This window comes from Fringilla coelebs (genome assembly GCF_963513975.1).
Source record: "Fringilla coelebs genome assembly, chromosome: 6".
NCBI lineage: Eukaryota > Metazoa > Chordata > Aves > Passeriformes > Fringillidae > Fringilla > Fringilla coelebs.
In genome coordinates, this window is record NC_140034.1 from 7,664,584 (window position 1) to 7,688,816 (window position 24,233).

Genomic DNA, 24,233 nt, shown 5'->3' on the forward strand with positions numbered 1-24,233 from the left:
GGACCCTGGGCTTGCAGGGACGGACAGCAGAGCATTTAACGCCCGCAGCAAGACCTGGCGACTTACAGAAATGATGCTTCAGCACTTAAACACGAAGCCAGCTGTTCCCTTTGTGGCTGGCTGGGGTTTAAAGTGCTCTTGCTGTTTTACATAGTGGTCTGTCAGAATGGGGAAAGCGAGCTGGAGTGGGATCTGAGCCTGGCTGATTTTGCTGTCGGCTCCCCAGGGTGTTGGGCTGTCCTCGCCCTCTGCCAGAGATAGCGGCAGCGCTCTGCCCTTGTGGGGTTTGGAGAGGGCAGCTGATTGAGATGCTGATCAGTTCTTCTCCTTGGTCTCTCCCTTTGTATAAACTGTTACTCTTGGATCCCCCTGCACAGATTTTTTAAAAATGCAGAAAATACGGGCCAGAAGGCACCAAAAAAAAATGAAGGCTGGGGGAAGGAAAAGGGGTGAAAAGATGCCAAGAACAGCATAAAAGGCAAAGGAGGAAAATACTGCAGGGAATTGGTGATCGGCTGGAAAAGCACAATAAGTAGGGGAAATTTGTCTTTATAGTTTTCATTCTAAAAAGTTTAAAGCCCATAACTGTTCAGGCAGGAGAAGGTGGATGTGTGAATGTGGGCTGAGGTGTGACTGTGTGGCACTTTAGGCACTAGTGCCGTGGTCAGCCTTGGCACTGCTGGGTGCACAAATCACAGGCTGGGGAAGACTTGTGTCTGTGCCTTGGAGCTCTTACAATTTCAAATTGAAAAATGTCATTTGTTGTAGTTAGGTTGCATGGTGAGTCTTGGTCAGTTTGACTATTGGTTATTGGTTCCATCAGCAAAAGGTAACTCTCTTGGTACTGCTCAGAGCAGCTGGTCTCTGAGCACTCAGTCATGGCAGCGGGGTTGCAAGCTCAGAACAGAACGACAGGTTGCAACAAGTAGGTTGCATAAACCATGCTCTTTTTCATTGTTTTCCAAAGGTGTTGGGGGAACATGAACGTTATTCCAGAAGAAGAACATCTGCTGCTGGTTTTGTGGACAGTGTCAAGATGTTCTTCTGTTCAAAAGCCTAATTTTCAGCTGTATTTATTTTGGGAGGTTGAAAGGGTTTTTTTCTTAAGGGCTTTTTATGTTGCTATGTAGTTCAATGAACATGAGCTTACCTTTTCAAAGAAAATTCTTCAGAATCAGAAGGGTTTTGTTTATTGCTGGACTGGTTTTGTACTACCTGCTTTGAAGAAATATATATTGCAGGGAGGATTTCTGTAAAGAATGGAGAGATTTACTGTTTCTCTGAAGCATTAAGTTTAAGTTAACAAGTTTCCATGTCTGTTAGACAAGTGGTATAACCTCTAACTGGATATAAAATATGAGGATGTGGTTTGGTTAGTCCTCTGTGGACTATGAGGTGAAACAATAGCATTTGCTTCAGTATGGATGTGCTCTCAGGAAAGCAGCAGGGTTGGTGGTTAGGTTTTTTTTTTTTCAAAATTGAAATTTAATTTATAAAAAATATGTTCACTATGTAATAAAAGTTCTGTGAGAGTGATTGACTGCAGGAAAAAGCTTTTCTCATAATTTATTCCCATATATCATCAAGCACAGAAATCTGAAATTCCATTCCTGTGACGGGGTAATGGTTCTGAGACCACCATAGGAAGGTGGCTGATGGGGGAAGGCTGTTGGGTGTCACTCAGCTGTGCAGGACAGACAGAGCATCTGCAGCTTGAGTCTCAGTGTGGGGAAATGGAAGCAGGCACTTAATAAGGATGGGTTTCTAGTTCTGTGCTGCATTAAGGCCCAATGTTGTAGGAAAATCTTCTGCCTACAGCAGATGAGCCCAAAGCAGTGCCCTGGCCCTGGCTGTTACACTGCTTTGCTTTGTGAGAAAGTCCTATTTTCAGTAGACAGGAGTGAGGAAATAGCTGATGAGCTTCTACATCCCAGCTTTTGTACAGGCTGACCTTGCACAGCTGCAAGAGCAGAGTATGTGGAATTTCTTTTTTTTTTTAATTATGCCTCTTTAAAATTGTGCCTTTTCCCTCTTTGCCCTTCATTTGCACCATTTTGGGCTTTGCCTCCACACTTCCTATGGTGCCAGGGTGAGGAGCTGGCCGTGGGCACCGTGCAGAGGCAGGGCTGTGTGCCCTGGCAGCGCTGGGCAGCCCGGTGCCAGCCGGCAGCGCTTCCCACCATCCTCATTGGAATGAATGTTTCTGGGAAGATGGGGCCTCGCTCTGTGTGGTGTGATGTGTTTGCTTTCTCTGAGGAGCTAGCAGGCTGGAAACTTGGCTTTGGCTGGAGAGGACCCCTTAACCTTCCCTTGGCAGAAGGAAACAATAAAGTGACAGACTTCATTTATCTTTATGCTGTGTGCGTGGCCTCGTGTGCTCCGTACACAACCAGACCTAAATCCTGGCACTGTGATTTGGCACTGTGAAGGAGTAGGCTGTAATTTTCAAGGTGGCTCCAGGTACAATAAAGTAAAAAATATTTTCTCCTAAATAGGAGCATACACGTTGTGTTTCGTGACCTTATTTCGTCAGCAAGTGCAATTAATTTTGCTCTGCCCTTACGTTTTGTTTTTGTGGAATACTTCTTCTGTGACAGCACATGATTGCGCTGCTGAAGGTGAGCTGGGGGAACTGGAGCCCTTTGCAGCTGCAGGGTGCCTGCTGTGGGATGGGAGCATGGCAGGGCAGGTTGGGATTGCACAAAGAGGTGCTTTACCTGGAGCAATGGGGTTGGCAACAGCTTAAAACAGCCGGGATTACCTCCCAGCCTGCTCTGGAGGGAGGCTCCTGCCCTGTGTTAGTGAAACTCGCTGTGTTCTCGGCTCTTACGGCCCTGCAGACTCTGCTCATGGCCTGATGTGTGGTGTGTTCGTTTGCACACCCATTGATCCTTGTACTTCATCCTGCGCTGCTGCTGCTGCTGCATTTTCACATCCATTTCTCTTCCCTGCCTGGTCCCTGCAGCGCGATCACCGCGGCACTTTGTCCGCCCGGCGCCGCTCCCCTCCCGGGTACCCACCCTTAATGACTGCTCCCTTCACTCCCCATGGTAAATCAGTTATCTCCCCCTCCAGATGGGTTTGTGTCCCCTCTGATCAGCCAATCAATTATATCCTGGTGTGGTTGTGCAGTGCTTTTTTTGACTCCAAACCACCGCCTTCCCTTCGCACTCGTTGCAGCTCCCCGAAGTGGCACCGGCATCGCTCATCAATTTGAGATGTTAAAGCATTTCTGCCCATTGGGTCTCTCTGATGGTCTGTGGGAGCTTTCTGTGGCTCCCATTGGATTTAATCCCTCCCTGGAGAGCAGCAATCAATTCCAGTGTTTCTGCTGCCCCAGGCTCAGGTTGTTTGGTTTGTTGCATAAGGATTTTTGTCACTGAAAATGCATCTCCCAACTCTTTTTAGATTTTGTTGTGCTCTAGCCCCAGAGTATTTCGTGAATACTGGGGGTGCTTTGTGTCGGGTTTTGTGCCAAATAGGTGGAAATGTTCTTTGTTTAAACTCCTTGCTGTGAAATGTTGTGGTGGAGGATGTATTTGCTGCATAGGACCAGAGGACCAAGTGCCTTTCTATTATATCTGCTCTAGAGGATTTCCTGGGAAGTGTTCAGCCTCCATTTCTGTCTGTAAGGAAATCCTCTTATCTGGGCAGAGCAATAAATAGTGCTGCCTCCTGTAATAGAAACAGAAAAACATATTCTTCACGTGGTTGTTTTTTAAAAATGTGGGGTTTAAAATATATCGGGTGGAATGATTCTTCTGTAATAAATCCCCACCATAGTGCACTGTATATACATTTAAATGGCTGCACAGAGGTAGGGAGAGGGGCAGAGGGTGTGTTAAAAGATGATTTAGTGGGTATTTAGTAATGACAAGAACAGTAAATAATCCTACAGGTTTACAAACCTAATCCCCAGTGTCTGATTGTAGCCCTCATGTCTACTGGAATTGGTTGGAAAGATGTTAGAAGGCTGTAAAGGGAGGGCTTTGGGGGGAGTTTATTTTTAAATTTTTGGGGAGCTGGCTGGATGATTGATGGTTTTAGGTAGTATGAATGTAGCTGATTCAATACCTTGATGGAAAGCTCTTGAAGTGCCTGTCCTCCTCCACTTGCTACAGAGCTGTTGGGTGGGGATGGAGTAGGCTGGTCCTTGTTCTAAGCTCTTCTGGTGATCCTTTCATTTAACAACTGGATTTGGAGGGAAGGGGAGGAGTGTTGTTGTTCCTAATGCCCAACTGATTTTTTGCCTGTGCCCTGCAGTAAAGTGGTTGTTTTTCTTAACAAGAAGAAATCCGTGATGTCTCAGAGCTGTGCCACGTGATGTTACTGCTTTTAAATAAGCTCTTAAGAGGCTGGACCAGATGTTGGCCACATCTGTGTTTTTATTTCGTCGAACATTTCATTTCGACCCTTTTATTAAAAGAGAAAATGATAATTTAGAAATCACTTTAAAGTTTAGCAGCTAGGAAGATCTTTCTGGTATATAAAAAAGCAGTGGGTTTGCTTTCCATGCCCTGCAGTGAGCCATGTAACATCAAGCAGACAAATATTTGTAGTTGGTAGGGTCTACTCCTGTTGGAAACGATTGCCATGGAAATTTTCATGCCAAAATGGATGTGTTTTATTTTGAATTGGCATTCTGTAATGAAACATGTATTTTTTTTTTCTCAGTGAAAGCATTAAACTAGAGATTTGAAGGCACCTTTGCTTCTGAAAAACCCATTTAATGAATGCCTATCGCCATGGCAGGAAAAAGGAAGATTTGTAGGCAGAGGGATATCCTGCAATTACTCCCTCTGCTGCTGTTACAGGGGTCTAAGAAATGCTTATTACATGTAACTTGCTTCTGGATTCTTCTCTGCAATTTAACAGTTGGAGAATGAGTTTTCTGTCCCTGTTGCTAATTGATCCAATGAGAAAAACTGGCACCTAATTCAGTAACAAGTTATATTTAAAATGACAAGTGAAATTGTTCATGGTGCCTGAAATTGCATCGTTTTCAGTCTGGCATGTTAGGGCTGTATAAGAAAACAGGCACTTACTGTACTGTGACATATTAAATTTTAAACCTCTGATCCAAAAATATAGTAGGGTATAGGAGGAGCAAGGTGTATAATGATGAAAAGCAGTGGCAGCTCGATTTCAGTGGGATACTTTTATTGTTTTGAAGATACTTTGGCAGTTTTTACTACAATAAATATTGGGATCAATTTATGTAAAGTTGAATAGTGAATATGTCCATCACCACTTCCAAGTTTTGCTTTTGTAACCTGTGATTTTCAGAACTTACTAGTGATTTTCAAGATTGGCTCAGTTTTTCTCTGTCGATAATTCCAAGCCTGTGTTGACAGTGGACAGTTTAGTTAACCTGGTACAATAAATAGTGAAGAAAAAGAAATCCTTTATTTGTGCAGGTAAACCAAATTAAAAATTTGGGGGTTTTCTCCCAAAAAACCCCTTGAGGAAACAAGGGGTAGATAATGCAATGAAGTTGGAGGCCATCCCCTCTTCTGTCCTACAGCTTGGTGGTTAAAGTGCTACCCAGAATATGGGAGACCCAGTTTTTTGTATGAAATCTTTCCAACCTAGGAACCAGGTTATCCTTTTCTGGACTCCCCTTGCACTCTGCTGTTGAGCTGTTTTATTTTATGTGATGGAACATTTCTTGGATCCAGGTAGACCAGCTCCTGGGAAGGTTTCTCAGACAGTGGACAACAGTATTTGCTCCTTTCCTTGGTGAAAATTCAGCCATTTTGCTCACTGGAAGTTTCTGTCTTGGTTCCAGCAGGAGAGATGTACAGTACTGCCTTGAAGAGTACCCTGCCCTCCCTTGGGGGACTCCTCTCCACGCTTTGAATGATTATGCTTTGCTAAAAAACCATCAGTCAGCTGCATTATGTATTTTGTCACCTTGTTTTTCCTCCCCATCCTCAAGCCAGGGGTGCTTGGCCATGTCCTGGGGGTGCATCCCTGCCTGGCTGGCAGCAGGGTGCCTGCATGTGGGGCTGCTGGCACTGGTGCAGAAATTCTGCTCTTACTGCACCGTGCAGAGATCAGCGCAGAAGAAAAGCATATGTACTGATCAATTATGTACTTATTATAAAATCTTCTGCATTTCTAAAGTATTTTGGGGAAAAAGGGTTGTAAAGTAAATCTGGTGCCTGGGACTAATGCGATTGATTTATAAATGTAACGACAGTGAGAAATGTTCTTTAAAGCTTTTTTGGTTAAATTAGCACCACATTATCTGAGCTGGTAAACTTGTTATTACTTTTATGAGACAATCTCAGGAAAAAAATCAAACCATAGTGTTAGGGAGGGCTGGAGCACCTCTCCTGTGAGGAAGGGCTGAGAAAACTGAAATTGTTGAGCCTGGAGAAGAGAAGACTTCAGGGTGACCCATCTCCAGCCTTTCAGTACCTTAAAGAGCTACAAAAGAGCTGGAGAGGGACCTTTTACAAGGGCATGGAGTGACTGGAAAGTGGCTTTAAACTGATAGAAGGTTTAGACTGGATATTAAAAAGAAATTGTTTACTGTGAGGATGGTGAGACACTGGAATATGTTGCCTGGAGAAACTGAGGATGCCCCATCCCTGGAAGTGTTCAAAGCCAGGTTGGATGGAGCTTTGAGCAACCGGGTCAGTGGAAGGTGTCCCTGCCCATGGCTGGGAGTTGGAAGGGGACCATCTTTAAGGTCCCTTCCAACTCAAACCACTCTGTGGTTCCATGCTGTTCCTTGTGATGAGACATTTTTGGGGGTTAAAACCCCTTTTGCTTGTGGCTTGGGGTGGAAAGTATAAAACTTTCTGTTGGTTGTTTAAGGTGGATTGAAAAGACATTTGTGAGTGCTCAGCGACTGATCCCAGGGAATGTCTGTTGAGTTGAGCAGCCATACCCTTTGCACCACCTCAGGAAGCTCAGACTTTATTCCTAACCAAGTGTTTTGGTTGGATTCCCAGCCCTGTTATTTCACATACTACAGGCAACTGGTTTAAACCCCAACTTTTGCTAAGCAGATCATTGTTTTATCCTCTGGGAATGTTTTTAATTCCAAGCTGTGCTTGACTTTACCATTTGGTTGCCATGACCTAGAATTGGATCCTGGCATCACCCTCTGCTGGTCCAGCACTATGCAGGAGCGCCAGGCTGGGGAACCAATCCATCAAAGATCTTGGTTTGTGGGGAGGCACATCCCCAGTACTGGGGAGTGGGAGCTGTGAACATGCCATGCTGTTCTGCAACACTTTGGTTTTAATTTGTTATTGTTGATTGTTGGAACTTAATTTGTTTATATTTTTCTGCAAGTGAACTGGTGAGGTCATATCTTGTTTGATCTTTATTAGATGTAATGGAGATGACCAAGAAGATTGCTTCATTCCCCAGCATAAGTCTTTGTTAAATAATTTGTTTTCTTCTCTACCTGGACTACATTAATAGTGTATTACTATAGTTCTTTAATGTGATGTGGAAAATCAGGTTTTGCGGCTGTACGCTGTTCCAGTCCCAAATTAAGCCTCAGTTCTGTGCTGTTATGCTTTTTAATGGATGGAATATTTGAAAATTTGTTTTCAGAAGTCTTAATAACTACCAAACTAGCAAAATTGCAGTGAAATTGTAATTATAGAAAGTCAAGAAGAAAGCCGTGGTGTAACTGTCAGCAGTGGTCTGTGCTGCTTCCCTGAAAATAGAAAATATTTTCTAAGTCATAATTTACAGATAAATTATTGACCTATTTGCTCTAACAGAGAAATTTTTGTCATGATGAAAGAAAAGTGGTCATCTTTTTGAAATGGTTTCCCCAGCTTTCTGCTGAACATTTGTGCCTGTAAATTAAAATGGGTGAAAAAAAGGCGACTGGAAGTCTCTGGCAGATTTTTAGTACTGATGAAGACTGTGCTGGTTCCTGAATTTTAAATTAATCCAATGTGGTGAATTTCTGTGCATGAAGTTCTGCAGTGGAAATACTCAGCAACACATTAAACCTCCCGGATGGAGGCAGAGGGATGCACATCTCTGAAGGACAGTCCTGAAGTGTTACATTACTGCAGAACTTAAATTGCAATAGGTATTGGACAAACACATGGGCTGATTAAAATGTGTTCTTTTCTCCAGGTGAGAATACAGGGGATGGAGAATTGGATCTGAGTGGAATCGACGACAATGAAATAGATCGGGTAAGGTGCCCTGCTGTCCCTGGTGTCCTCTTCCTGCTTGTCTGGATAACTGGCAAAGACAAAATGGTCCTTAACCTGGTTTATCCTCTGTGCAACTGCCTCTTCTCTCTGATCTATAGGGTGGTTTGAGCAATTTCAGTGATCTGAAATCTAATGTTCATGCAAACCTGTGAATTTGGTGTTCCTTGCCCAAGTTACATATATATTTATGAGGCTGCTGCTGCTGCTTGCTTTTAACATGCTGGAATAATTATGTTTTAGAATGTCTTTGATTCCAAAGGAGAACTTTAAAAAGTTTGGTGGAGCTCTACATTGATTATTTAATTAAGATAGATTCAACATAGGAGGCTGCCATGGAAACCAAACTGTAAAAGCAGTATGTGTGGCTCTTGTGTACTTCCAAAGATTTCTGTGATGTTTTCTGGATTTATTTTTATTTGTGTGGCAGCAAAAAATACCATTTAACATACAGACTGAGTGGGACAGACACATGGCTGTGGAAAAGGGCTTGTTGGAGACACACAGCTGGTCAGCACCTGGACATGCCACAGTCCAGATGTGTGAGCCTGATGCCCTCTCCAGCTGCCACACTGGCTTACAGTGTCATTTGAACAGATAATGCCAGTGCTAAAAACTCATTTTGGGGTACAAAATCACTGAGAGTGATGAGGTTGCACAGGAATTACTGATCTCCAGAACGTGGCTGTAAGGTGGGATTTGCTAGGCTGGACATTAGGGTCTCATGGTCTGAGCAGAATGGAGGGAGCAGGAAGGCTGTGAGGTTTTTCACCATAGCCAGTCCATAATTAAAACAATCACAGAGGAAGAACACATTTTCTGCTCTTCCTAGGCCCTGTGATGAGGTCATAACTCTGCTTTTATGACTTCATGTTCATTTCTGTGGCAATAGACTATAAGTCCAAGATTATGAAATCTCTGAAAGCCTAAGAGGGATGAATAACTGAGCTAGGGAGAAGTGTATTTTACTGTTATGGCTCACTTCTAATAGAAGCAGATGAAAGAGTGAAAATATTGGTCTGATAAACCAGGACTTGCACAGCCATTTGCTCTCCTGTTTAGCCCTTGGAGGAAGGACTCCTCCCTGCATTAGTTTTGTTTGACTGGAATTATTTTTCTTATGAAATCCTGGATGTACGTCTTACTTTGGAGAAAAATCTTGTACGCTCAGACCCAAAAAATGGAGAAACCTCAGATTGCTTTTCTTGCACTTAAACATAATTTTACAATTCTCAGGTGCACTGCTTAAAACTTAAGTGTCTTGTTCATGATGGATGATCTCATTTGTCTTCTCCATTCTGCTGTTTTTCACTCCCAAACGCCATCATCTGTAGAGAACTTTCGTTTCATTGCTAATTGTGCTAAATACTGGGTTAATTTTTACATTTAGGTCATCTACAATTAAGTAATTGCTACCTATCTGTCTATTTATTTCTGTGATTCATCTGAATAGCCCTAGATGTATTTCACAGCTCCATTCCCACTAAAGATGTTACCGAGACTAGGTGGAGTTAACTGCAAAACATCTACATGTGGTTACTGAACCCAGCTGTCTGAAATCTAGAGGACTGAAGCTCCAGCAGTCTGAGCTGGTTTCCTTCACACAGATGTGGCCACTGAATTAATAATCTCAGTGTAAAGCTTCACAGAAACCTACCCAGAAGACACATGTTTTTGTTTTGGTCGCACAGGGCAATGGTTCCCATCCTGTTTTGAATTACAGACCACCATCAAGACACAGAATTACTTGCAGACAACCACGTTGTCATGATAACCTCTTGTATCATCTGAAAAAGATCATAAACCCAGGATCATTTTTGTTTAATTAACAGACCATGTATAATGAGTCCTGGGTGGTTTTTGGTCACTTCATCATAGTTTGGAAACCAAGCACTGTTTTTTGAAAACAGGTTGTTGCTTGTGCCAGCTTCAGATGTTACTAGAAATACTCTGTGATTGTCTTATATCACTCATGTTTTCTTTTAATGTATTTTTAAAAATGGGATAGGGAGTGACTTTGCCAGTGTTTTTTCAGTTCAATTTTGTTCCATGATTTTCAGTTTGATTTCTGAAAGTAGATAAATTTGTTTTCTCTTTTAGTATATACTTAATGAAGCTGAAGCTCAGATAAAAGCAGAGCTATGGATGAAAGAAAATGCAGATTATTTGAAGGAACAAAAAGGTAAATATGTAGGAATTTGCCTTTTGGCTGGTGTTGCTGAAATATGCAGTCTTGTGTAATTTTCATGCTGGTTACCCTTTTGTCATCTTTCAGAAAAGGAAGCAAGAATAGCAAAAGAGAAAGAACTTGGGATTTATAAGGAACACAAGGTATTAAATTATGTGTTGATTCTGTCTGTTTGAAAATGTCCTGCAAATTCATTATATCTGCTGATCAGCTCCATGTAGATGTATGGGCATAATGGTACAGGTCACCACTAAAGGAGCAAAAGCTATAGTATATATCTAGTTGTTACTGAATTGCAAAGCTGTATTTTTTTAGGTGGTGAGTAAAACACTTTCTTGCCCAAACTTTTATTTTAAATTGCTCTTATGAGAAAATTCTGTGCATGTCAAAGTCAGAGCTAGCTCTTTGCATTTATGATTGCTGTTCTAATTGCTTGCTTATTAAAATACAGGTTTTAAGATGTCTGACTTTTTTTTTAACGTGTGCATGGGGAATTTGTTTGTACTTGCCATAACTTCAGTGGCTTTCTTTGCTCTTACAATAATGATTTCTTTATGAAGAACTGAACAGATCCTTGTTACAGTCACTTGAAGGGGTATTTTGTTCTACCTTCCATAAAGAATGCAACGGTTATGTTAACAAATGGCATGTCCTGTCTCCATGTTTAGCAGTTTAAAGCAGCCTAATTGGCCGTATATTCACGATTTACAGCATTACTATTTTGTGTAATTGAGCAAGTGACAACTCAAATCTTCCACATGCAGCTAAACCCATGTTAGTTTTTAGTGTGTATATCCTCTATCTTTTTTTCTGACTAATGTGAAAGGCAGAGTTTCCTGCTTCCCCTAGGTATTTCAACAATAAAAACAAAACCAGACAATGAAACACTGTTTTAGACTTCAGAGTTTCTCATTCATCCTGCGTTTATGCAGACGTGGCAGTCTACCAGCAATTTTCAAAATTGTATAACTCCTTGGCACTGCCAAGTAACCCAAACACCCACTTTTTTGTTCGGACAACACAGGAGTTTTTCTCTAACCTTTTATTGTTTCTGACAGCTCGAGTAGAACTTGATTAATATGGTGCTTTCCAATTTCAAGGTAGCACTTGACCCATGTAGGTAAACAGAGGGGCTATTATCCATTAAAAAATAAATCTCCTGCAGAGCTTGGTGTTAAAACCCTCCTTTGAATAGGAAAATGCCAAATGAGGAACAGAGGTTCTGGGTTGTTTTGTTTTTCCTACCTACCCAGGCATGGGACACGACTGGAAATGTCCTCTGGTGTCATTCCTGCTTGCTGGCTCTGCACAGCATCAGCCGGGCTCGCAGCCCATGCCTGGGAGAGGCAGCTGCAGGTGCCAGAGCTCCTGTGCCTGCAGCCTCCTGCTCCCTGTCCCATGGCATTCCACGCTTGGGAAGCTGCTGCTGCTCCTGCTCTGGGCCCTTGGCAGTGAGGAGGAGGAGTTGGGCAGAGCCTTTCCCAGGCTGCCTTCGGATTGATCCGAAACACGGCTGCGGTTCCGTGGTGCTGTCAGTGCTCTGGGGAGCCGTCACCCAGCTCCACTCTCACTTTAAAGGCCATTTTAGCAGGGGAGCTTCTTTATTTCCATGCTGGGTGATGCTGTGAGGTCCCTATTCCTGTAACAGGAGTTCACTCCCCACTTTTTTTTTTCATACATGAAAAATGGTCCATTCTTCTTCTCTCTCTGTATTAAGTAAAGAATTTCTAATAAACTCTCTGGGCATTTGGCAAAAAAGCAAACATTCATCTCTTGGAGAAAAGAGACCCTTTGATCCCATTGAGTGGCAGGAGATGGAGCACTGGCTTAGCCTGGGCACATCACCTGCATCCCCCACATCAGCAGCACCTGAGCCAGGACTGCTGTACTCTAGCTTGCCCCTCTGCTTCATGGAAACTTTGTTTGTACCTACATCACTAATTTTATATTTTAATTAAGCCAAAGAAATCTGCAAAGAAGCGGGAGCCAATTCAAGCCAGCACAGCAGGAGAGGCAATTGAAAAGATGTTAGAACAGAAGAAAATCTCGAGTAAAATTAATTATAATGTGCTAAGGGACCTGAACAGCAAAGGAAGTAACACACCAAAGAAAGAGGATGACAGCACTGATGACAGCACCAACACCAAGAAGCTGTCAAGAAGAAAATCTATTGCCAGTAGGAATATAGCCAACCCTGTAAACAGTGTGGGAAAAAGGTACTGCAATTGTTCATTTATATCTCTGTCTGTGAGATTGTCTATGTATCTTTCTGAGCCAGACAATGTAGGGACTGAAACGTTTGTTTGAGGCTAAAATAATGTCAAGGCTCTGTTTTTATTTATTTTGCCTGCACTGTCATGGCGATACCTTATTTATAGTTCACATTTCAGAGGTTTACTTTGGTGTGAGTTAATCATCCCAAAGCCAAAAAACCCACAAAATCAATGGAAATTCATAAATGTGAATCTATCAGTCAGGGACACCTTTTTTTCATAAAAACCTGACATTTGCTGTCCTTCCTTTAAGTTGTGTGTGTGAGCTGATGTGACACTAAATGTTCGAAAGCTTTTCCTTTTTGCTTGATTTGAAAACTATAGTTCCCATCTGTTTTGACAGCTAGCTGCTTTGATTAGCTTTTATTTTAGTTTCATTCCAAACTTTTGTTGTTAATTGATGGCACAAATACAAAGCTTTACAGTAAATATGCTTGTCGGTTTTCTGGTCTGCATTTGAAAATGTTTTATAGTGTGATGAAAGCTCCTGTTTTAATGAGAGAAATGCTCAACTTGCTGGGCAGATTTGTAGCGTGCATTAAAGTGTATAAGGAGATTGATGTGTCCAATCTGCAATATTCAACTATTTTATCTGTCTGGGGTTTATGAAGTCACGTTGCATCATCATTTGAATAATTTTGACGTATAGTAATTTCTTACTTAGATGTTATTTATTTATTTATTGCCTATTTATTTACTGCCAGAATTATGGGCCAAATGCCACAAGGAAATCTTGGTATTTAATTTTGAAATATAAAATGTTGTCTTTGCAGTGTTGTTCAGATTTAGGCATGTGTTGAAGCTGGGTAAGGGACCTGGGAGGGCAGGGGAGCAGCCGCCTACAAGGTGTGAGGAAACATCTGTTTGTGAAAGAACAGGACACGTGGGGTACCTGAAAACATGATGCTGGGAAGGATACTAAATGCAAATCTCTCAGAAGCTGAGGAAAATAAGGATGGCAAAACCTAACTTCATTTGACAGTGAGGCCAGAGTCATGGGCTTCAGTTTGGGCTGAGAAGCCAAATGCCAAAGTCCCTGGCCCCACTGTCACCAGATAAAGATTTTTACAGTATATCAGACATCTTTTCTTCTTTTCTCTGTATTTTTGGCTTCATCCTCATTCAGCTTCTCATTCTCAATATCAAAAGCTTTGCTTTCCAGCTGTTGACTCACTGGGGATTTCAGGCTCCCCTGTAAATTGCGTGTAAATTTTACACTGGTAAAGGACGGGGAAGATGCATTGAGGATTAACTTCACAGCATTTAGCTTGTGCTTTATTTGCAATTAACAGGTATTAATGAGTCATATTTCTGGTATTTCAAGTAAAGTAGGACCAATTCAGTTGTCTGAAATGCATTGCTGTGTGGGAAGTAGGGGCTGGGCAGGATCCTGGTTGCATCTTAGAGCTCAGCAGTGACATCCAAGCTGAAGCTCCTTCGCCACATCCCAACCTTGTCACTGCTGAGATTTGCAGAAATGTTGAGCCCTTGGAACTCCTGTTGAATTCAGCATGTAAAACTCTTAACAGGTGTTAAACCCTTTGGAAAATCATGCCATAAATATTTAATTTAACAGTGGTGCAACTTGAAAAGGTTTCTAAATAAATACGAATCAGTATTTTCCAAAAGCAGCTAATAAAACGTATTTATTTTTCCTCTTGAGAGCCTAAAGTACATCCTTAAGATGCATAACAGAGTTTCCTGATGATGATTAGCAGATCTCAGATACAATGAATTTTGCAGCAGAACACTTCAGAGGAGGTTGAGGATACATGGAGATAAGTGAGCTAAGAAGATTTTGCACTACTGAAGTAGGCAGTGCTCTTGCTTAAATATTATCAAGGACTTGACAAACATTAGTTGGGCTTTTTTTTTCCTTATAATTAAAGATTTATGACATACTTTTGATTTTTTTAAATGCCATGCCTTTTAAATGGCATGCATAAATTTCTGTGTTCTGCATTGTTCTTATATGCCTTGCATTCATTGCCTTTGTTCAGCACTGTTCCTTTGAGAGGTGAATGACTAAATACTTTCACAGGGATACAAAAATCATGATAATTTATATGCAATTAATAATAATAAAACTCCTGAACATTGCTCATTAGGAAATGAATGAAGCAGATAATCTGTCTTTTTCCAGGAGGCATTTGCAGAAATGGGATCATATGGTTTGGGTTGGAAGGGACCTTAAAGATCATCTATTGTTTTGGTTTGTAGTGATTTACAGGCCTGCATATTTATCTTTATGTATTTTAAATATTTAGTAAGCTGCATCTGACTGCAATATCGCTGTGGATAACCAGGCTTTGATCCAGTCCTTTAGTTCATTGGAGTTGTAGTCAGATTTTAAAGAGCTGTTTCTTTAGTCCTGATCCCAATTAAAAGATGCCAGTACAGGGAGTTGCAAGTTACAGGATGGGAAATGAATACTCATTCTTGGTGATTAAAGCAGTGCTCCTGTAATGGTATAAAAAATGAAATTTTTTTATATATCTATAGATAAATATCTTTCTTGCTTTTCTTTAAAGTCATTTTACTTACCACACCAGATTTGGACAGATGATGTAGCCAAGATTGTCATGTGTCTTAGAAACCATCTTCATATACAGTTTGAAGCACTCTGGAAATAGGAAGTTGGTATTAATTTCCATCTTTCTAATTGCTTCTTGCTCTAAAATAGTCTGTGCTGTTATTTCCACACAGAGGACTTTAGATTATCCCCAAAGAATGGGTACCCCAACCAGACAGGGTGCAATCTCTGTGTGTTTTTTTTCTTTTTTTTTAAGATCACATAAAGCAGCAGTTACTGTGATAATCAGTTAAAATACAGAAAAGCTTTTGTTTCCTGATGTGATAATGATAGGCAAATTTTAGTCTTGTAAAAAGTTGTTGATTTGGAAGAAATCTGTAAAGAGCTGAAATGCTAAGCAGGTCCCAGAGATATGCTTGAAGTGGATAGTCTTTCAGTTGGTGGGCCTTTTATTAGAGCTTTGTTGATACTATAATCACTTAATGGTTACTTGGATTTCAAAGACAATATAGTTTTATCTACGTCTTATTTTATCAAAAATCCTAACTTTGAAATCTCAGAAATGTTTGGTAAATTCTGCAATTTTGGTAGGAAGGTAGTTCAAAGAATTCTTCCAAAGATCATGCAGGTTTCTCCTTGTTAGGTGGGCAGATATTATATGCATCTGTATTTTCAGAAGGAAACTGATGTTTTGAACAGGTTTCTTTACTGTGAACTTTTTGAGCTTTAGAAAAAGCCTGATTTTCCTCAGACACATCTCCCAGAATTGTACTGGGAGTTTACTTAATTTATCTGTCAAGATGGTAGAAGATTAGTAATGACAATGTAAGTAAATTTAGGAAACTTTATATTGTGTAAATGTATTTTATTCTGTTTCTTACTGCATTTTTGTTCCAGTGAATATCACGACTGGTGCTTCATATGCAAAATCCTTTTCATTCCCAGTGTGTTGAAGATGTGGCACAGTGGATGTTACCATAATAGATGTTGCAACTCTAATTTCAATTACCAGTTGCACAATTTATCTTCACTAATGTCTTCTGTGCATATGAAACATAAGAATATGTTGAACTCCCAGAAAAGAACAATTGCAGCTTCAAGCTTCTTAAAATTTGAACTCTAGTTAGAGCTGTGCTGTGCACTGGAGCACTTCAAGTTCAATAAAAAGGGTTTTAGGACTGGAAGTATTTGGTTAGAAGCTTAATAATTTATTTTATATTTACTTGAGCTGAATTTTACAACATTACATGTAAAGTGAAATGTGTTGTACCAAGAAAATGTGGAAACAAGAAAGCTTTCAAGGCACTACTTTTAAAAAATTTTATGCCTATTTCTTGCTATGTGCTTGAAATTGGTAATGATATCAGAAAAGACAGGATCCATTATCAGGGGAGTAAATGTGTCAGGTTAATCTCCTGAAGAGTTTGCCTTGGAAGAAATGAAGCAGGACTGTGAAGCACAGTGGAATCCATCGTAATGAAACAAGGTTGTTCTGAATGGAACCATATGAATATATAATAGCAAACCAAATCATGCCTACTATGAGTATGACAAAAACCCTTGCTCGTGATCTCAGATCTGATTAGATTTGAAAATTCACCTCCAGATTCTCTCCACAGTCTCACTTGTATTTGCTGACTGTCCCTATTGCCCCTACAGCTTGGTGCCTGGCTCCACCTGTGCTGTAAAGCCGTGGGATTTGGGTGTTGGGAGTTGTGCCCTTTCAGTACCAGGGCCTTGTTCTGCTGCTCAAGTTCCTGCTCTAGTTAAATTTTTAGCTCCAGCTAAATTTTTGTTAGGTTTTCAATGGGTGTCACAACTCCAGAAAAATCTTCTTTATTAGGGAGAATGTATGAGATGCTTTTCTGCAGCCTAGCGTGCGACATCTTGTTTACCCTGATAAATTGCTTGGTGCTTTCTCGTCTCTAATTGGAATCATATTTCCCTGGAGAGTAAAATATGGGCAGAAGCCTAATTTTGATGCTTTGGAGGAGCCTGCAAGGAGCCACACTGCCAGGGAGCCTGGGCAAACAATGAGAGGCCCTCAGCTGCCTCCCCCAGCTTCCACCCTTGTTGGTAGTTGTCCCTTTTTGGTGTCCAGGATGGGGTGTTTGCTCTGTAAGGCTGGGTGCTCCAAATTCAGCTGCAAGTGGGAATGTTGCCCAGAGGAGCTGTGGCTGCCCCATCCCTGGAAGTGTTCAAGGCCAGGTTGGATGGGGCTTTGAACAACTTGGTCTAGTGAAAGCTGTCCCTTGGGCTGGACTAGGTGGCTTTTGAAAGTCCTTTCCAAGCCAAACTACTTTATGATTCCTTGATTCTATGAATGCTTATTCTACATTGGCCATGGCTTGTCACTGATTTTTATAAAACCAAAGGAAATGGGTTTTTCCATGTACAGTATTTTTAGTTCTGCGTTATGAGACTGGTATTTGTGGAGGGGAGGAGCATCAGCTCATGTTTCCAAAATGCTTCCAAAACAGCATGAAACAAAGCTCAGCTTGAATAATCTAAGGGATTCCTGAGCATCTTAAAACCTTTGTATTAGTTAAACCAGGTGATTACAAAAGTTAGAGCTCTTTTGATTCACTGCGTTAAGAAGAGAGTTGTTGGTTCAGAACCTTTTTTGTCAAGAAAAATGACATTGCAGTAATAGTTTAAAAGTTTGGAAATGGGTATTTTAAAAGTTCCTGCTCTGCAAGTGGTGCAGTGGAGTCTGGTGGGCTGGTGGGAGTCTGCAACCAGTCCTTGCAGGTTGGCAATTGGTGATGAGGCAGAGCTCCTGAAGAGGGACAGATCCTATGTTTGGTAGATGTGAAGCTTTTGAGAGTCTTTTCCATGCTGGCTTTGGTGGTCATTCCCTCTACAAATGGGCCCTTTCAGATGAGATGTTAATATGCTCTAATTTTCTACCATATTTTTCTATTTTTCAGAATTGCCTTCGGCTCTTTGTCTAATTTACTTTTGATATCCTGTTTTTCTCTCTCTGCTTTGAATTCTGTTCCAGGGTTTGGCATTCATGTGTATTTACTCAAAGTGAGATATTAAATTTTATTTCTTTTCTTGTGCTGCTTTAGGCCTTCTTTTTATATGTCACTAAAGGGGTAACACTGATTTCCCACCTGGAATAAAATTCCTTACAGAAGATACTGTGATTCCTTGCTGAGGTGGTAGTTAGGAGTTTATTCTATAGCTTAGTTGTTATTTGATATGATTTAGTGTTTTGTATGGAAGCAGTCTCATGTTGGCTGCAGGATTCTGGCTAGACTGTGATTCCTGGGCACACGTGGTGGGAGTATGTGAAATCAGCTTTTGGGTTGAATATTGTGTACATGGTGAATAAATTCTCTTAACCACTTAGACATAACTGTTTTCTTATGTGATCTGCACTTTGAGAGTTTCTTTGGAGTGTATTTTCATGTGTGTTTCTGCTTTGCTGTGGTATAATCATTTAAATCAAAGGTTAATCAAAATGATTACTCATTTTGAACAGGAAAATGGTGACATTTGATAAGTACCTCCACTTTAAATAAATCCTACCAGTATTTCCAATCTTGTAACTTTTAGAGGGGCAAGCTTATGCCAATTATATTTAGTATTTTATTTACAAAAAGCTATGCCAAGGAAAGAAATGAGTTCAAGGCTTGCAGGGTTCTGCCTTTTAAGTCATGCATCTCCTTATTAAAGTCAGCTCTTCGGGGGAGAGCCTCCTCAATGACCTTGAAAGGAGCTGACACTGGAGTTTGCTTGTTCACAGTTGATTTGAGGAGTGGATCTGCTCAAGCCTGTAGTGTTGTAACCTGGCTAATGCTGCAGGTTACTGCTGTTCCTGTGAGCCAAGCAGCCTCTTGTAATAAAGAGATAAAGCAGAGGCAAGAATGGGAGAGAAACGGATCTGAGCCAACCTGTTTTAAAGGAGAGTGTGTGGCTTCAGTGTCTGAACCCTGAAATGTGATGACCAGCAGTCTTTCCTTCTTCAGTAAGAGAGGACACAGGAGGAAAAAAGCATCATCTTCTGCATGTGACACCATTCTCTGAGAGGATGCAGAGTTGAGCAAATGCCACTGAGAGACTGGGAGGCAGGAGCCAGCTTGGGGTCCAGGCAATGATACAGCAGCTTATTCCTTTACCCTGAAATTCACTTGGCACTGAGCCAGGACAGAAAGATGGTGAAAGAGTAATTTTTTCTTTAAAAAAATTCCCCAAAACAAAACAAAAAAAGCCTCAACAAAGCTACCCTCCCTCCCCCCAAAATTGTCCCCAAACCTGTCCTTACAGAAGCTATCAGGTGTTTGTCAGGAATTGATGTTTATTCTTATTATTCAGACTATTTTGAAGATCAATTCTGCTGATATAATAGCATTTTTATTTCACATCTGTCAGGCTCAACCTCTCAAATTACAGCTGCATTAAACTCTGAAGCATGTATGGATAGTGCATCACTGGGAAGGGAGCTCCCACCCAGCCGTTGCCTGGTGTGGCTTTTGTCCCCAGCCTGCTGCAGGAGCTGCTGCTGACAGTCATTCCCTGCTCATTCCAGCATCTCTGAACTTCTTGTCATGTTTCTTAGGGTGAGGTTAGCAAAAAACTCATTCCTTCATCCCTTAGTTCTTTCCTTCCTTCAGCAGGAGGTGAATCATTTCCCCTTTCATGCCTGCTCTGCCAGTGAGTCAAGAGAAAACAACTTAAAATATTTTCTAGCCTGTTATATTAGTAAAATGAGTATTCTTGTTAAAAATCCCAGTTTGGGGTTCATTAGTTTCTGAATACTGGAATAAAGTGCCAGAATTTCAGTATGGCAATTAACCCACCCATATCCTCATTCTGTAAAATACAGTTGGAGAAAAAATAGCTTGGTGATAGGGGAAATAATGTAAAGAAGCCTCCTTGATGTGACCTGTACCAATTTATTTAAGTTCAGTGATGCTGCAAATCATCCATCCCTAGTTGTACATCATTCATTAAGAGCTTTCAAATTTTATAGTACAGACTTTTAATGCTGTCAGAATGTGGTTTAGTGTAAGGATAAGGGAGCATTGTCTGCTGGGACTGCAGAGGAGTGTTCTGAGCTGTCATTTACTGGGAGTTATGAGGACCTTTGAGAAATATACATATATAAACCCTTCAAGATTGGGTGAGGACACATCTCTACTTGTGTGAGTGTTTCTGGAATAACAAGAATCTGCCAAATCCAGTGCTCTGTTCTATTTACCCCTAATTATTAGAATGCCTTCAATTTAAAACTAAAAAGGCATTGATCCGGCTCGACCTTGTGGCCCAGACCCAGGTCAAGTCTCCTTATTTTTACAGCAGCCTTTTTGTTTGTTTAATATAAATTGGATATTTCTTTTCTGCCTCCCACTCAAGAAAGTCATCCCCATGTTGAATTCTAGGGGAGGGTGCCTGGGCAGCACAAAAATGCAGAGGGGTTTTTGGTGACTGTCTGAAATAATTTCTTCTTGCATTTTAAAACAAAATAGGAGCAATTTGAGCCCAGAAGATAATTTTGTGTGACAGTTGGATTACAAGCACCTTGTTTATCTATGTTCTCATTTTCAGGTTGGTTATAAGAAAAGACTCTGTGAGCTTTTTTCTTCCAAATTACACTCAGTGGGTCTAATGGGAGACAATATAAATATGTATGTGCAGTCTCTTGAACTTTATAGTGTGTTAGCAAAAATAGTTATATGGTTATGTGTGGTGCAGAGATGAGGAGAGTGGGAAGAAACAAAAAATTGGAAGTGTTATGTGTCTTGTTATCAAGCCCTGGAGGTGCATGTCCTGTGGCTCAGAGGGCTTCAGCGCTCTGAAATGCTTGCTCTCAGTCTGGAGATTTTTCTGATTTTTTTTTTTTTCACGGGTGGAAAATGGTTGGTTTCTGAATTGATTTTTCTTTGACCCCTTTTCCAGCAGGGTCTGCTTGTTGATCTTTACAGTGTGTGTCTGCTCATTTTTCCGGTTTAAACCACGGGAAGTGTATATCTGATGTGTTTTAGATGTGTCAGTGAAGTTGAGTCTTCAGTGAGTATTTGTAAAACGTTGAAGGGAGAGGAACCAACCAAACAAAATATTAACTTTCCCTCAGTACAATGTGGCATACATTATTTTACCAAGGCCAATACCCAAGCTAGGGGAGCAGTCACATGAAGCTTCTTGCTCCTTGTTGTGTGCAGGCATTTCCAGATGGGATGGCTGACAGCCATTCTGTGGTTAGGAGTGCAGTTCTTTCACCATGGCAGGGTAAAGGCTTGGAAAGTTGCAGCAGTTTGTTACAAAACTTGAAGTACTATTTGCTCACGTAATATTTAACAGCATCCACATAATTAGTTTTAAATCAGCCAGTCTGCTGTGACTTAGTCATTTATGTAAGTGCTGTTCCATTACCCAGTGGTGCTGCTGGTGCACTCGCTGAGTTCAATTTTACCTTGGCTGCAGTTGTTGCTAAATATAGGTTGAAACATTCTGTGAGATAACTTCTACATGTGGTCTTGGAAGATATATGCAGCAAGTATAACTTTTTCTTCTGTTGTTGGATTTCCAATTTATTGTGAGTCAGAAATCTCTGCCCAGCATTTTCCCCTTCCTCCAGTGCTGCCAGACCATGGATTGAACAAACCCATTGCTGTGTTTGGGATATTCAGAACCGAGGACACTTCCTGACCTGCTCTGGAGCAGCTCATCTCCTCCTCTCTCACACAGGCCCCTTCCTTGTCACCTACAAAGTATGATGGAGGGAAACCAGCCACTTTTTATAGATCTTTTGCTCTCCCCCAAAGTTTTGCCCATGGACAGAACACTTGTGCTGTCACAGAGGTCAGATGGGAAGACACAGAGTAGAGTACAGCACGTGGGGACTTCAGGACCTGCTGTCCATCTGCAGTGAGAGAGCCTCTGGCCCTGAGCACCCTTCCCAGGCATTGCTTGGCTCAACAGCTGTCAAAACCCAGACAATTTAAAGGGTACAGCAAGGCTCTAACAGCCCACAGCATGACATGGTGTGATAGATTTAAAATCTTTATTTATACTCAGAGTTGAGTGTAACCTTCCTGCTGAATTGGAGCACTGAAAGATGTTGGACATTGAGAGCCCTCTCAGGCCACATGCAGAATAGAAGTATTCAGATATGTATTAAGTAGTCTGTCACCTCTTTACTCTGAAATGGTTTTAGATGTGGTGTTTATGTGAAAGAAATACATGCTGTTACAGCATAGTGTTCTTTTAAGAAGTTATCAACATATTTAATCTGAGTGGTTTGAGATATTTAATCTGAAGTATGAAGGACACACATACAGATTTGGAAGTGGAATGAAGTGGCTGGCATATTTATTTTGTAAGGTTATCTTTGCCTGTCTAGAAGGGTAACATAGTAGTTTTAGGAGAAAAATGGCTTTGCACACTTCTGTACAGATTTTATCATGGAGCAGTAAAGAAACAAAATAATTTGGAATCCTAACTAAAGCTGTTGCTGAAGTTGAGTTAGATAATCATCAGTTTAAAGCTGTAGTTGAATCAATCAGTCATCTGATGAATTAATAACAAAGATGAAAGTCAACAATGAATCAAATTATTAGATGAAGAGAAGCAAGACAGAAATCAGGGTGGTTTAAAACACTGCAGCAGGTTATTACAAGGCAATGTCACTTGCTGCCCTGTTCCTGGAGGCACAAGTGGGACCATCCAGTCTGGGCTTAGTAAGTCAATGGAAGGGTTAATTCTGTGCCTGAAGGTGCTACTTAACTGGAGGTGGTTTAGAAGCTTGTTCTTTTTCCTGCCAGATAAACTGTGTGCAAGCAATATTGGCTTAAAATTTGATATGCAAATACAGCACGTCTTCGACATGTTTGCACTTTATTCATACCTATTGAAATATTACAGAGAAATATGGTGGGAACAGAGCAGCAGAACAGTGAGCTCCTTTGTGTGGATTGTTTGTGGAACAAGATGTCTGGGAGAGCAGCTTGGGTTGCTCATATCACTGATGGTGCCTGCTGTGGGCTTTGTCTGCGTGTTCTCATGTCAGGCTGTACCTTCTGAGCTTTCTCCTCCACCTCTGGACAGTGTCCAGGAGATTAGGATCATCAGTGGCTCTCAGTGATGTGGCACTGCAAAAAAATTGCTGTTTGCCAACCTGTTCATTTGTTGCCCCACCTCTAAAGCCATCTAAAGGCAGTGATGAGTTAAGAGCTTGCTTTGCAACCTGGTCTAGTCCAAATGTGATTTTGACCCCTGGGAAGTCTGGAATATAAAATATTATTGGGCCTTACTATCAGATTACATGTAATTTATTTTTCAAGTCAGAGCATAAATACTCCAAAAGTACAAGAGAGAAGTTTGCTGGGAAAGCTTTAGTCTCATCATGGGAAAAGTCCAGAGTACATATACCTTAAATTTCCATAAATCCCTGTAGGAATAGAGATACTTTCTATCCATTCTTATTTTCATTTTCCTGTTATTTCTTGAAACACTTTTGTTCCTTTTCAAGAGCAAAGCACTGGGGTAATGAAATCATTTGGTTTAACTGGATTTCATGCATTGATCTTGTATGGCTCAGATAGACCTTGTCATAGATTTCATGAAAATAAACCTAATGCTGTACCAATTCAGCAAATCTAAAAGCATGAGATGACAATAGTTGCCTCTGTTCTATTTAAAAAAAAAAAAAAAAAGGAGGGTGGGGAAGCCAGGAAGGGCAGAAAGACAAAGAAAAAGGGCTAATTAAGGATTTAAAGCCACTGAGGTTTGGACATTTTTGCAACCAGTGAACTGAGTCGAATGTAAAGTGTGGTGTGTGTAAGCTGTAAGGAATCATAAATTCTGAACATAAATTCTGTATAATGCAAAATAACTTCATAGCAAGTGTCTGAGTAGCTCGAGAAATCTTGGATGGAAGGGAAAGGTTTCTGTAAAAATAAACCTCATCTCGCTGACCTTTGCCGACCCTGGCTGCCTCTCTCTTAATCTAACCTGAAGAGATTAGAACAACTCCAAACATCAAAAGGAGCCGTGGCCACCATTGTCTCCCGGAGCCCCATTGTGTTCAGGAGGGA

The 24,233-nt window shown here is 41.0% G+C and overlaps 1 protein-coding gene across 1 annotated transcript in view; it reads left to right on the top strand.

The window, feature by feature from the left end:
• The window catches only part of BRF1 (BRF1 general transcription factor IIIB subunit), a 171,673-nt gene that overhangs the window by 115,732 nt on the left and 31,708 nt on the right, over window positions 1-24,233 (top strand). The window contains exons 12-15 of the mRNA XM_084207988.1: window positions 8,116-8,177; window positions 10,296-10,377; window positions 10,471-10,526; window positions 12,343-12,599. Coding sequence (XP_084064114.1) covers window positions 8,116-8,177; window positions 10,296-10,377; window positions 10,471-10,526; window positions 12,343-12,599 — 457 coding nt within the window. The remainder of the gene's footprint in view (window positions 1-8,115; window positions 8,178-10,295; window positions 10,378-10,470; window positions 10,527-12,342; window positions 12,600-24,233) is intronic.